Source organism: Microtus oregoni, unplaced genomic scaffold, assembly GCF_018167655.1.
Source record: "Microtus oregoni isolate MIOR12 unplaced genomic scaffold, Mior012 000020F_ref0000438, whole genome shotgun sequence".
In the NCBI taxonomy this organism is placed as follows: Eukaryota; Metazoa; Chordata; class Mammalia; order Rodentia; family Cricetidae; genus Microtus; species Microtus oregoni.
Window position 1 is genome coordinate 22,536,887 of NW_024543079.1, and position 14,651 is coordinate 22,551,537.

Below are 14,651 nucleotides of genomic sequence, written 5' to 3' on the forward strand. Positions count from 1 at the left end.
TCTCCCAGGCTTCGTGAATTCTGCAGTTATGTCTGCCTAGAGAATATGCATCTCCCAGCATGCTGCAGAACACAAACTCATAACAACTGATGCTTAACTAAAGCTGTCAGAAAACAGCAGGTGTCCAAAGGACCCACAGTGATTGCCTGTATGCTCAGTGATGATGCTGAAAGTAGCACAGTAATATACTTGGTGCTGCTCACATTGTATTAAAATAGCATTTGCCTGGTCTTGGAGGCAGTGTTTTAATCTGCACTTCACAGTCATATTTTCTTGTGGTGTTCAACATCCAGTGCTTAGCACCGTTCTTACCTATAAGAAATATTAGTAAACGATTATTGTCAGTATATTCATTTAAGGGAATAAAAGCTGCCTAGTAATATTACTAAATTGGGTCTTGAAAATAAGATAATTTTAGAAGTTAGAAGAAAACAGTACTACTGAGTAAACGATAGATCTTTTCAGGCACCAGACAGCATCACGCTTAGGTGTCAGCTTAAGTCTGCTAGTCAGGAAGAAAATCTGTCATTGAACCTTTTGAGTTGGTGCAGATTTAAGATGAAGGTGAGAGCAGGTCAGAGTGCTAGTTCCATATTTGGGTCTTCCTAGAGCTTCCTGGTTCTCTTTATGCTGCTTATCCATATAGTTAGTGAGCTTGCTCTAAAAGTTCACTTGAACAAGTGTGTGCCAGTATGAAGGGCCAGGAAACATTATTCCTCCTTGAGAACAAATATCTCAAAATAAGACCTTTCTAAAGTAAATCAGGTGCTACCACTTGATAGCAAGATGGAAGATTATTGGAGGCAAGTTCAAGGCCAGCCTGGGGACAGAGCAAGACCTTATCTCAAAGGGAAAAAAATGTATGCCAAAACACACATTTTCATGGCCATTTCATGTGGGCTTTTTTGGTGACTGCCTGAATATTTCAGTACATGCCTGTGCTCTAATTATATGGCCTTCACGAGTTAGATTCTGTTTCCCCGTGTTAGTCTCTCGTTCAAAGATAGGATTAAACAGTGCTAGCAGGAAAGGTGCTTTTTGGGAGGATTTTCACACAGTAAGAAGGAAACTTAAGTATGCCAGACAGGGATGATTTCAGATGTGCATTTAAAAATGTTTTATATAAAAGTCAAAACAGGCACCATATCCTAAACAACAACCCTCCATAATCCTGATTAAAAGACAACAAACTTCAGAAAACATTCATAGTCAACAATGTGTTTTACTATACATCTCAGATTTATACATTTCATATATGCTTTTAAAGCTTCAATTAAGAGTTCAATACAAAATAAAATATATATATATATTTATATATGTGCAGCAGTGGTTCTCAGGCACAGGATTTAGGAGGAGGATGGAGGGAGTCTTTCCTTGGCATGTACTGCATACGGTCAACCACGATAGTGGAACGTGTCCTTCTGACTTAGCTGCCTTGATTGAATTTTACTATGGCAAACAGTTTGAATATGTATGCTATTGCTCATTGGATCAATGAGATTTGAAGTTTATAGCCTGTATTTTCATGAAGTCTTTAAGACCTAAATGATTACTTTCCTCCTAATAGAGCTCCAAGATCATCCTATGAAAATAATATGTCCACAAACTTGTCTGGAACACCTGCCTAAGAACCACTGCCTATGGTTATTCAATGTCCTCAGGTCTCACAGGATGAGGTAATGGTATGATGGATTTCTTCTCGGTGTCTCTAGAAAGTGCTTTCCTCATATCTGTTAGGAGACAAAGTTAATGTAAACAACCAATACCAAACTTTTTAAAGTCAAATTGAGTGTATGGGTTCAATTCCTATCAAGTTTTATGCCCTCCTTGCCCCCCCCCATCAGCAGTTAACTAGGTTCATAAATGTAATTCTTTTGGATTTATTAAAATGAGTATTTAGGTCTGTGGTGGGAAGTTATAAGTATTTTGACTTTCTCTGGGAGTTTCTTCCATGGCAAGGAGCTTACCATAGGCATCCTCATCAGGCTCCCCGTTGCTGGCTGAGTAGTACTCTATGACTGTCCTGTAGACACTATAACCCAACTGCTTGTACATGTTGACTGCAACTTGATTGGACACTCTTACAAAGAGATCAACAAAAAATCCACCTTTTCTTTAAAAAAGAAAGAAAAAAGAAATGTTAGAACTATTAAGAACACTGGACAGTAACGGGCCTAGATTTTTAAAAATATTCGTGAAAGGCATTGGGGCTCATGGCTGTAATACTAGCAGCTGGGAGAGGTGGGAGAACTGTGGGCTCAAAGCTAGCCTGGGCTACAAAATGGCATAAAACTAATACTTGGCCTTTGACTGATGGTAATAATAACCTGGCTTCTGCTGTATTCTTTGGATTCACTGAATCGCAGTTTTTCTGCAATGTGTGCCCTCTGACCTTCCTTCTCTCCTTCCATTATCAAGGAAGGACACTGTAGCCTACAAAACACATTCTCTCTCTCTTTCTGTCTCTGTCCAGTCTTATTACTGTGGATAGTCCAGGCTGGCCTTGGAGTCACAACAATCCTACATGACAGGATTACAGGTGTGAGCCAACATACCTGCCTGGCAATCTGCCACAGCTTTTGTTGGAGAAAAAGTCTGGCTACTACTAAGATAGAGCTGACTTGCTAACTATTTCCTTTTGTACCACCCTCATGCTAAGAATAGCTTTTAAACTGGCTGCTTTGATAGAAAACCTATGCAATAGATCCTATGTGGCTGCAGAGTATTTCCCCTCTGCCCTGGGAAAGATGTATGTTCTGTACACTACCTGATTGCCACCTGACAGTTTTTTTTACAAAGAACTATGTTCAGCTCATTAACAATTCATCCATTTTTCTTGTAGTTTCCAGAGTATGGCATTGTTATATCTTGATGGATGTTTGTCCATGTGAGCGTGCTGTGGGGGGTGCACATGTGGAGGTCAGGAGTGTAGATCTGTCTTCCCTCCTTGCTTGCTCTCCACTGTATATATCCAGCTAGCTGGCTTGTGGGCTTCTACAGATTCTTGTCTCCATCTCCCATCTTGCCTTAAGAGCAACTGAACCAAGTGGTAAGTTACCATGTTCAGCTTTTTACATAGTTTCTGAACTCTGGCCCTCATGGCATACATCATGCCAGATTCCCAGCCAAGATCTGTATGTAGTGACCCCTTAGTGTGCTAGTCAAATCTAATGTAAATTTTGGCTATAATGTAAATCAACTTCCTTTTGGCTATAATTTGTAAGAGAATTTATTTCCTATAAGCAGAATATGCATTACTTTTCTTTTTGGTACTGCTGGAGATGGGACCACTGAGCTACATCCTTAGTCCATGTATGTCTTTTTACTGCAGTCATTCATAGCTACTTCATTTTCTATTTTAAATTGACTTTTATTTTTTACTCCTATATGAATATTATATTCTATTTGGCTACTTAGTTTTCTCTTTTAAATTGATTTTTATTTTTACTACTATTATATTCTACTTGATTTAATGTACATCCAAAAAAAAACTGGCGTGATTAATGCTTACGTGTATATACTCACACAAAATGATGAAGCATCAGAAATTGAAAAGGAAGACAGATTAGTAATTTTCTACCTAAATTATATTTATACTGTACCTAAGCAGAAAGAATATAAGACCTATTAATCAGACCCACAAATACATGTGCCTAAGGTTATAGCTTGTTAGAACCCATTTCCTCTTTGTAGGTCATTAATAAATGTGTGTTCAGTCTACCTAAAACTTTCCTTCCTCCTAATATTCAGTCCAGGAAAAACTTTAACAACATCACAAAAAACATTTTCTCAAGCATGTTGGTATACACCTTTAATCCCAGCAAATGCGAGGCAGAGGCAGGCAGATCTCTGTGAGTCGGAGAAGAGCCTGGTCTAACAAAGCAAGTTCCAGCAAAGTCGGGGTAACTATTTCTTTTCTTTGAATGAGCTGATTTCCAACTTGGCTCAGAGCATTCATGACTCTGGTTAGTTCTTTAGAAACTGTCTTTATAAGATGGGTGGTGGTGGCTCACGCCTTTAATCCCAGCACTTGGGAGGCAAAGGCTGATCTCTTGAGTTCAAGGCTAGCCTGGTCTTACAAGAGCTAGTTCCAGGATGGGCACCAAAGCTTCAGAGAAACCCTGTTTCAAAAAAAGGCACTGCCTTTATTAAATCCGATAGTTCTGTGTAGTTCTGTGGAAACAAAGTCTCTAGATTTGTAACCATCCCTTCATACAGGAAAAAACCAGCAATTTGACAAATACCAGACACAGTATCCTGTCCCTCCTAGGAATTGGGAAAGCTTTTTAAGTTACTATGTTGCTTTTCACTCTCTGTGAGACTGAAATGGAATAATGCCTGTCTTTAAAAGTCATATTATTGGCAGTTACCAACCAAACTGTACTGGTGCCTCAAACTCAGAAGATATGTGATTTTAAGACAGGGTCTCACAATGAACTCATGGTTGAACTGGCATTCACTACTAGTCCAGGCTGGCCTCAAAGCTAACATCTGTCTGCTTAATTTAAAGGCGTGTACCACCATGCCCTGGCACAGGCTAATTTTAGATGCTCAGGGAAAACATCAAAACTCAACACATCCTTACTGCTATATGTCCTTTGGATGACAGACTTTTTACAAAATGGGCCTCTGACACTTGCTGCTATGATTAAACTAATGCATGAAAACCAGTAGAATGGTGATGTTGCATGTGTTTCAGGGTTTAAGAAGTCATTCAGTGCTCAACAGTGTACTTCTCCCTCAGTAGTAGATGGCCATAGTTAAAAATAAATGACTTAGCAGTTTACTTGTTTTTCTATAGATGGCTACTAGCTGTTAAAAGAAAAACAAAGTTAAAACTGAACTACTTTAGACCTAAAGACATCTCCCATAGTGCCAAGAGCACCAATAACCTTCCTTGAAAGGTTAGTCGTTTTTTTATTCCAACCAGTCAGCTAGCTCAGGTCTATGGCCAGTCACACCGCATTAGCAATAACTACATTATGATTTTGACAGAATTGTAGAAACTATTGCAAGCTGAAAATGAAATTCCTCAGAGTCTAAAGCCATGACAATTCCACACATTCACAAGACGAAAACACCCTTCAGATATTCAACAGCAAAAGAAACAGGGTTGACAAATCACTCGGTGTATTTGAAAAATAGCTCTCACCTTTCTGAAATCTCCTCTAGTAACTCCATAAGTTTAGCAGCCAAGCCAAGACGGCGGAATTCGGGGGCGACAGACAGAGCTGTGACGTGTCCATGCCACTCTTCCCTAGCTACTGAGCCTTCTGCTTTGCCCATAACTGCCAACAGAAGATTGCACCAGTCATTAAAACGCTAATGTGTGCATAAATGTAGAGTTACTGTTTGCCACTCACCTTTCATGATAAAAATGCACTAAGGTTTTAATTTTTAAGTAGTGTTGTCAAACTAGTGAGTAGTATTTTAATTTGAAACTCCACTTGCAAGTAATATTCTATACCTACTTCTAAAGTCAGACTTAAAATATTTTTAAAAAAAATCAACTAAAAACCAAGGATACTTTTTGTCTGAATAAGCTACATTAAAATAGCTTAGGATTCATTCCCAAATAGCTACATTTGAAATTGCATACACATTTACAATGTATATGTAATTGTAGCAATTCATAACTCAAGTTTTTGTTAGAAATTATTAAGTTGACATATGCTTAATCACTGCATTATACACCAGGTCATATAGAAATCTAACGTACACTTGGGAGGCAGAGGCAGGTGGATCTCTGTGAGTTCGAGACCAGCCTGGTCTACAAGAGCTAGTTCCAGGACAGGCTCCAAAACCACAGAGAAACCCTATCTCGAAAAACCAAAAAAATATAGAAATCTAACTTATGGAATGAAAGATCCAAAGACTAAAATCATGTCTGTTAGGTTCACTGCTGAATCTCTTGGCCTAGCACAGGGCTGGACACAGAAAAGATGTGGTAAAGTGTTGGTAATTGATCAGAAAGTAAAATTATAGTAAAGCAGACTAAAGCCTGTATTAAAATTTCTACTCACCCAAAAAAGTACAAGTGGTGGTGTACTTACTATAGCCCATTAGTTCTCCGCCAGGAGCCTCTGCGACAATGAAATACTCTGGCCAGTGGGCAAGGTACTGTAAGTAAAAAGGAATCCCATACTAGACCTGTTAAGGAATATGAGGAGTGATAAGCAGCAAAGGTTCTTCATCACAGGAAAGTGGGGTGGGGTGGAGGAGTTCAATTGAAAATATACTATCAGGTACATCTTTAATCAGATACACACATCTTTAATCCCGGTACACTGAAGGCACTGGAATCTCGGAGTTTTGAGGCCAGCCTGGTGAGTTCCAGGACAGCCACAGAAAAGTATTGTCAGGCTAGAGCGGTGGCTTGGTAGATAAAGTGCTTCCTGCATAATCGCGAGGATTGAAACTCAGATACCATGGCTACCAGCGAAAAGAGTGATTAAGAAAAACAGCTGAGGCCGGGCGGTGGTGGCGCACGCCTTTAATCCCAGCACTCGGGAGGCAGAGGCAGGTGGATCTCTGAGTTCGAGACCAGCTTGGTCTACAGAGCTAGTTCCAGGACAGGCTCCAAAGCCACAGAGAAACCCTGTCTCGAAAAAAAAAAAAGGAATCATTTATGCTCAAAGGAAATGCCCTGCCCAACTGGCCTGGCGCGTGCCTGTAACCCCAGCACAAAAGCAGAAGCATCTCTAGTTCAGGCCAGACTGGGACACAAAGCAAGACCCTGTCTCGCTGAACGAACGAGGAAATAAATGTTACTCTTCAACCTGGGGTGCCCTGACTGCTACGATTCACTGCTGTTTGTTCCACCTTAGTGCCAGCTCTCTGCTGCAATCACAGAAGACATCAGATGCTTGCACTTGTTAATTTTGTTGCTGTACAGCATTCCTTGCATGAGGACACAACTTAAATACCTCATCCCTCTGCCAGGGAACATCTGGGTCATGTCTAATTTCTAAAATAAAAAAATAACAAAAAACTTTGTCTTCATGGCATTTTTAAAGACAGCTTAATTTACCATTTCCTAACTAGTAAATGTGAATGACATTCCAAATTTTCAATATAATTCTCTTAAATTTTTGTGATGTCATTTTTTTGTAAAAGTACAATAACATGTGAGATCTTGGGGACTAACAGTCTGTCATATCTACCCAAACTCTGAGAGCCACAGACAGTATGTAAATTAACATGGATATATCCCAGTAAGAAAATTACTAAGAAATGAGTAGTGAGCCAGATTTGGTGCATGAATCTTATATTTGCCAAACCTTGGAGTAAAGTGCCTGTTACTCCTATTTTCAGCCTTCAGGAAGTGGACTTACCGAGTATAGTTCTAAAACCTTTTCAGAAAGACTATGCCAGATGACAGTGGCACTAGCAGTTTCTAAGAAAATGCTCAACTTCATCAACAGCAACACTATGTTACAGCTTTTTAAACTTCTGGATGATCTGATAGATTAAACTAGATTCTCAAGTGATTTTAGTTTTCATGTGTTTTGACTGGTGAGACTGAACTAAGTCTTCACTGCTACTCTGCCCTTATAGGCTACCAGTTAATTCCCCAATCTACCAGCAGGAGTCAGTGGAAAATGGACTGGAAATCCTATTTGTGTTATAAGCCACTGATCAGAGCAGTCAAGAATACCCTAACTCAACACATTTTTGCTCATTTTCTACTGAGATGTTAGAAACTGTTATTACCAAAATCCTTTATCCACTGCAGGAACATGTCAGGAGGAAGATAGCAGGCAGTGACAGAGAAGGGCCGTACAGTGCTTCCCAAAGAGAGTACCTCCCCTGCTGACGGCACAGTCAGAAACAGATAAGAAGATGTGTTCTAGAAGCCATCTAGACCATAAAGACCCAGGAGCTCCTGAGCAGGGCTATTGGAGACATCATGGAGTAGGTGTAGCCTGAGCTACCCGTCCCCTCTTACCGGAAAGGGAGACAGGGCCTGAATCACTGTTCTGTTGCTGCTATGTAAACCAGGTTTACTGTGGATTGCCAAGGTGGGCAGCAGAGCTACAGAATTACTGATTCATATAAAGCATTATAGTAATAGTTTGTAGGCAAGCATAAGACCACTCTCGTTTTTTGTAATTGCTTTCAATGTTGCTTAAGCTGTTCAAAACCTATGTGCTTAAACTTTTTCTCAGTACTCATCTGTTTTTCCTTCTGTTTCTCCCATTTTCTTTTTCTTCATTAATAATCCTTAGTTTTACTTTTTTTTTTCTTAAAAAAGGATACAGTTTCTGTAAGAGGATCCAAGTTACTGAAAGAAACAAGAGATGGCAAGAATTAGAATTCCTTAATTCAATTTAAGTAAGCTTGTGAAAACTAGAAAGATTATGTTAATCAAAACAAAATATGGCCAGGGCGTAGTGACACACACCTTAATCCCAGCACTCGTGGGGGGTGGGGGGAGCGGGTAGAGACAGGCTGATCTCTGCCAGCCTGGTCTACAGAGAGAGTTCCAGGACTACACAAAGAAACTCTGTCTTGCCAGGCGGTGGTGGCGCACGCCTTTAATCCCAGCACTCGGGAGGCAGAGGCAGGCGGATCTCTGTGAGTTCGAGGCAGCCTGGTCTACAAGAGCTAGTTCCAGGACAGGAACCAAAGCTACAGAGAAACCCTGTCTCGAAAAACCAAAAAAGAAAAAGAAACTGTCTTGAAAACCAAACAAACAAAAAAATCAAAATGTGTTTCTCCTATAACTCTGAAACCAACCTGAGAACCAAAGAAAATTATTTAAATAACCCAGTGGCTACATGTGGCACCAATAAAGGGATCTATACTTTCTCATTTAACTGCTCCTGTACAAGCAGAATTACAGCTAACTCCATCAGACTTCTGCAGGCATGAGGACCAGTTAGGCGTGTGTCCCTATGGACCAATCCAACTAGCCTGCTCCCTACTGCATCACACCTGCCTATCTCTGGTCCTTCCCTTACAATTCCCCCAACCTTCTTGATGTGAGTACTCCCCCACCTTCACCTTTCCCCTACTACTACAAAACTCATGGACCCCATGTACTTTCAACTCAATTTCATTGTACCTCCATCCTGCTACCCCACTAACCAAGTCCTCGTGCCATGGGGAACTACCCAGCATGTCACACCATACAACCTCAAATTGAGCGTTCTTGAAAACCATCTCCAACCCTTCACTTCCCTATTCAGTCTTTTGCCAAGCTCAAAACCAGCTATTTTCAACTATTTCCCTTTCTTGTCAATCTCTGAACTCTGAAGGACATCAAGTAGTCATACTACATTGCTCTAATGCAGTGGTTCTCAACCTTTTGGATTTAAAAACCTGTGGCAGTGTAGTATTATGGAAATATCTCCTGTATCCTAAGAGAATGGAACTTTGGCTGGACCTCCAGGCCAGAGCTGTTAATACACTTGAAATCACTTGACTGTTAGCTACTGTATACTCATCCTGTTTGTTTAACCTTCCTTTAAAAGAACAATGTATCAACCTTACTTGCCTGTAAGTAAGTTCTGTATCTAATCCATACAAAACCCTACTTCACACTTAAAACAAACCTATTTATACAGTGTACTGGTTAGTTTTTGTCATTATCAACCTAGACATCTGGGAAGAGGCAATCTCAATTGAGAAAGTGCCTCCATAAAACTGGCCTACAGACAAGTCTATGAGGCATTTTCTTGATCACTGAATGGTTAATGTGGGAAGGCCCGGGTGCCACCCCTGGGCAGGTAGTTCTAGTGTGTACAAGAAAGCAAACGGGGGGGGGGGGGGGGGGGGGGCTGGAGAGGTGGCTCAGCGGTTAAGAGCACTGACTGCTCTTCCCGAGGACCCGGGTTCAATTCCCAGCACCCACATGGCAGCTCACAACTGTCTGAAGATCCAGTTCCAGGGGATCTGACACCGTCACACCAATGTACATAAAATAAAGTTAAATAAACCATAAAAAATAAATAAATAAATAAAAAGAAAGCAAACGGAGCGGGGGGGGGGGGGGGGTGAGGGTGCATGCCTTTAATCCCAGCACTCGGGAAGCAGAGGCAGGCAGATATTTGTGAGTTCAAGGCCAGCCTGGTCTACGAGAGCTAGTTCCAGGACAGCCAGGGGGCTGTTACACAGAGAAACCCTGTCTGGGGAGGGACGGACGGACGGATGGATGGACAAACAAGCAAACTGAGCAAGCCAGGGGAAGAAGCCAGCAACCAGCACTCCTACACAGATTCTGCTTCACTTCCTGCCTCAGCTTCCCTCAATGACTTTGACCCAGGGTCTAGTCAGTGTTTATCACAGCAACAGAAACCTTAAGCTTTATGGGCTATATAAATCTTCTCAATTTTAAGTTCATTTAAAAATAAATGAATCACGTTAACATGAATAATTTTACCAATAAATATAGTAATGTAAACAAAAAAACAAGTGACCGTGGCATTTTAGTTTTTTAGTGTCTGATTTAAAAGAAAACAGTTTGCTTCTCTAGTGCTTGCACTGCTTGCTATTGCCGGGTGGTGGTGGCGCACGCCTTTAATCCCAGCACTCAGGAGGCAGAGGCAGGCAGATCTCTGTGAGTTCGAGACCAGCCTGGTCTACAAGAGCTAGTTCCAGGACAGGAACCAAAAACCACAGAGAAACCCTGTCTCGAAAAACAAAACAAAAAAAGGCAATGCTTGCTATTAAGAGACTGCACGCCTGAATCAATCTTCTTAGCACTGGGAGGAACTGATCCTGAGGACTTCTGGGTACTGTGGCCTGCCCTATAGAGTTCCCACCCTCCACTTCCCAACGACTTCACATCTGTGGCTCACCTCAACTTTCCAACAGGCTGCCCTTCCTCTGTCTCCTCACACACACCCCTAAAAGCACCTGCACCCGGCCACTGCTTCCCTTCTGACATTGCACAGGCTGCAGAGCCCACCCTCCTCACCACTCACGACACTGCCCCCAGTTCTTTCTCTCCTGTATTTGCAGTTCTGCCACATCTCCTGAAAGGAATGTACAAAATGTGGCACACACCACCTCGTGACAGTTCCCTTACTCCTACTTGGAGTCCTGTTAGTAGGCTTCTGGAGCCCCACCTCAGATGCACCCCTACCTCGGCTTGGCCTATCAGTTTCATTTATACTAGCCTTTGGCACTCTAAGGGGATACTGTAGAGTTTTAGTTTTCATTCCATCACTGATGTCACCTAGCTTCCTGGCTGATCCTTAAAGTCCAATCTTTAGATCCACTGGGCATCCCAGTGCACTTTTCAGAGAAGCCCCAAAGACCCAGGCTTGAAACTCTCAGACCCATCTCTTAAACTGTGGCACTTGACTAGACACCCGCTGCACAGGCTATCACCCCACCTCCATCCAGATGAGCGGATACTGCACTTACCCAGAGTCTACACCAGGCATCCATGATTCATCTTCCCTGACATCTTTCTTCAGTGACATTTTCCCTGAAAGCCCTACCCAAAGCTGTATCTCTTCTCAGTAAAGTTTCTCTTCCCTGCTTCTTTTACACATACACACACACACACACACACCAGTACCTCTACAGTTATCTTTATATATTACACACCTACCTGTTGTCTATAGACACCAGTTGATTTCTGTTCTGCTCACTGCCGCGTCTCCAGCAACAGCACACATGTAAAATGATCTGCACTGGTTGCTTCCTTCAACCCCTGCAACACCTCCCAACCCAGTGACTCACTGTTTGCTAACATGGCCTATTAACAGAAATGAGAAACTGGGCTCCTTTATTGGCATTAACGACAAGAGGCTTACCAAGCCAGGTGAGCTCGGCTCTAATGTTCAAAAGTGGTCACGTGGCCGGGCGATGGTGGCGCACGCCTTTAATCCCAGCACTCGGGAGGCAGAGGCAGGCGGATCTCTGATTTCGAGACCAGCCTGGTCTACAAGAGCTAGTTCCAGGACAGGCTCCAAAGCCACAGAGAAACCCTGTCTCGAAAAACCAAAAAAAAAAACAAAAGTGGTCACGTGCATTTTCCTTCTACTTTCTCCATTCTCCTCCTAAGTCTTCAAAATGAATTCTCCTGTCCAGTCCTGAAGCTTCAGGCACTGTATCAGCTCCACAGCCTTTCCCACCATTCTAGGCCATTGCCAAGGCCGCCTCAATGCCTTCTCTGCCTGCTTCATCTCCTCTAATCACCGTGTACTGCTCATTGGCTCAGAATTCAGATTGAAGTATTTTTAAACAGCATGTGTCTGTATCTTTACAGACCCCCCCCATCATATTTTCTACACAGCAGTATTGGAAGTATTTATAAAACATGTACACTGTATTATCTAAGCATTCTCTTGGAAGTGCTCAGGTTATGTGCAAACCACACCACCGGAATAACTGGGTTGCACATCGCTGGATTTTGGTGTCTGGTGGGTCCTAGAAGCCCATGGGTACCAAAGAACCTCACTCAGACTTGGGATCCTCCAGCCTTAGCCGCCTGAGCGTCAGAACCCACGTTTTCATCATTTAATGGGTATGGTTTTTTGGTTGCATATACGTCTGTGCACCACATGAGTGCCTGGTGCCCGTGGAAGCCAGAAAAGGCCATCAGATCCTCGGGAACGGGTATCACAGTCAGGTGTGAGCCTCTCCAGGTGCAGTGAAGCCCTGTCCTCTGCACCAGCAGCCAGTGCTTTTCACTAACCCATCTCTCTCTAGCTCCATGGGACCGATTGTTTTTTAACAGCCACCTGGGCCAATCTCCTTGGGTAAGATTCCTTTCTCCACCAACTCCGTTGTCAGGGCTCTCTTGTGTGTGCAATGCCTTCCTTCACCCATAAACGAGGACATTAGCCCAGGACACACGGCTTATGAGCTCTTGCCATTAGGAGTTCCATGCAGTGAGGATTCAGCACTAGCTGGGCCTAACAGAAACGGCACGGGATCGCATCTGAACGTCTCAACTAGCTTCACCTGTAAGCAAAGGCCCACCTTGGCTTTTCGCTCCGTTTCTCACCTGCAACCTTCCCCAGGGCTTCCTCCTCGCCTTATTTTCCTTAGCAAGGTTCATCCCAGAGCGCTATCCTTTCCGAAACTGGGACCACCTGGTCCGTAGTTGTCCCTGCTCTGTCCTTATGCACAGTAAAATCGAGGTGCTGTGTCTACAGGAGTTCACGGGGAAATGTTCAGCTTTTTAAATGGACATCAACTTCCAAAATAATTTTTTTTTCTTTTAAAGAAGGCGGGCGGGACTGCAAATCACAGTTCTTTTAAAATTGGATTGAAAAAAAAAAACACACAACACCAGGGCTTCCTGAGCACAGGGGACCTCCCCTCCACCCCCTCCTCACAAAATGCAGCCTCGTCAAATACAGTGGGGCACGCCTTTAATCCCACCAGGAAGACAGAGGCAGGATCTCGGAGTTCGAGGCCAACCTGCTCTACATATTTAGTTCCAGGAAGCCAGGAATACAAAGTGAAACGCTGTATTTTTTCCTCTTTTTCTTTTTAAAGCAGTCTACTTTGGGGCGCTCAGCTACAGTAACTACCAAGCACAAACTACCTCTTACTGCTACGGCCCCGACACCGCAAGGTTACTTCACTGGGATACAATCTAACAAGCGCCACGCCGGTTCCGGCCCCCGTCTCCTCTGTGACCCCACGGCGGGGAGCGGGCGCACGGTGTCCAGCCCAGCTCCGCAGCTCCCCGGGGCACTCCGAGCGGCCGCGCCTCGGCCAAGGTCACCGGCCAGCGCGGCCGCGCAGCGCCCACCCGGCCCACGGCCCCGCGAGACTGACCCCGGCCCATGCCGCGGACGGAGCGGCTGGCCGCGCCTCACTCACATGTTGTTGAAGCGGAACAGGTCGTCGCAGGTGAAGGCCCGGAGCGTGGTCATCGCGCCACAGCCAGGCTCCCAGCTCAGCGCGACCCCGCGCCCGCACTGCCGGAAGTGGCCGCGCGCGCGCGCGGCCGCCATGGGGCGGGACAAAGAACTACTTCCGGACTAGAGGTTGCTGGGCAACAGAGATAGCGTAGCAGCTCTCTCTGGCGGTGGAAATGAGCAATTGCTTTGATGCTCCTCTCCTGCAACCCTTTTCCAGAAAGTAGTCAGAATGATAGGCTAGCAAGGAGGAAGAAGCTGGGGTCAAGAAGCCAAATGATAAAAGCAAGCTTCAAAACCACAAAGATGCTTCATAGTATGAGCCAGGAAGTGGTCCCTAAAAGGGTGGCTCGGGGCCTCATTTCTCAACCACCAGCATGAACCAGGGATGTGATCTTGAGTTTTTTGGTACCACATTAAAATTATTAAAAAAAAAAAAAAAGATACAACGCAATGCCCAGCAAAATCCCAGCAAAATTCTTCAAAGACCTCGAAAGAACAGTACTCAACTTCATAGGGAAAAGCAAAAAACCCAGGATAGCCAAAACAATCCTGTAATAAAAGAACTTCTAGACGCATTACAATCCCTAACTTCAAACTCTACTACAGAGCTACAGTACTGAAAACAGCCTGGTATTGGCATAAGAACAGACAGGAGGACCAATGGAACTGAATAGAAGACCCGGATATCAATCCACACATCTTCTATATAAAGGAGCAAAAAATATCAAATGGAAAAAAGAAAGCATATTTAACAAGTGGTGCTGGCACAACTGGATATCAACATGTAGAAGAATGAAAATAGACCCATATCTATCACCA

At 43.4% G+C, this 14,651-nt stretch overlaps 1 protein-coding gene across 1 annotated transcript; it reads right to left on the reverse strand.

Annotated features, from left to right (window-relative positions):
- Positions 1 to 1,101: 1,101 nt before the first annotated feature.
- Positions 1,102 to 13,925, reverse strand: Naa20 (N-alpha-acetyltransferase 20, NatB catalytic subunit). Its single transcript, XM_041670986.1, has 6 exons — positions 13,792 to 13,925; positions 8,260 to 8,284; positions 6,054 to 6,144; positions 5,153 to 5,288; positions 1,968 to 2,113; positions 1,102 to 1,730 (listed from the first exon to the last, which is right to left on the reverse strand). Exons 1-6 carry the CDS (start codon positions 13,923 to 13,925, stop codon positions 1,645 to 1,647), a joined length of 618 nt encoding a protein of 205 aa, XP_041526920.1. The 3' UTR covers positions 1,102 to 1,644.
- Positions 13,926 to 14,651: the final 726 nt, after the last annotated feature.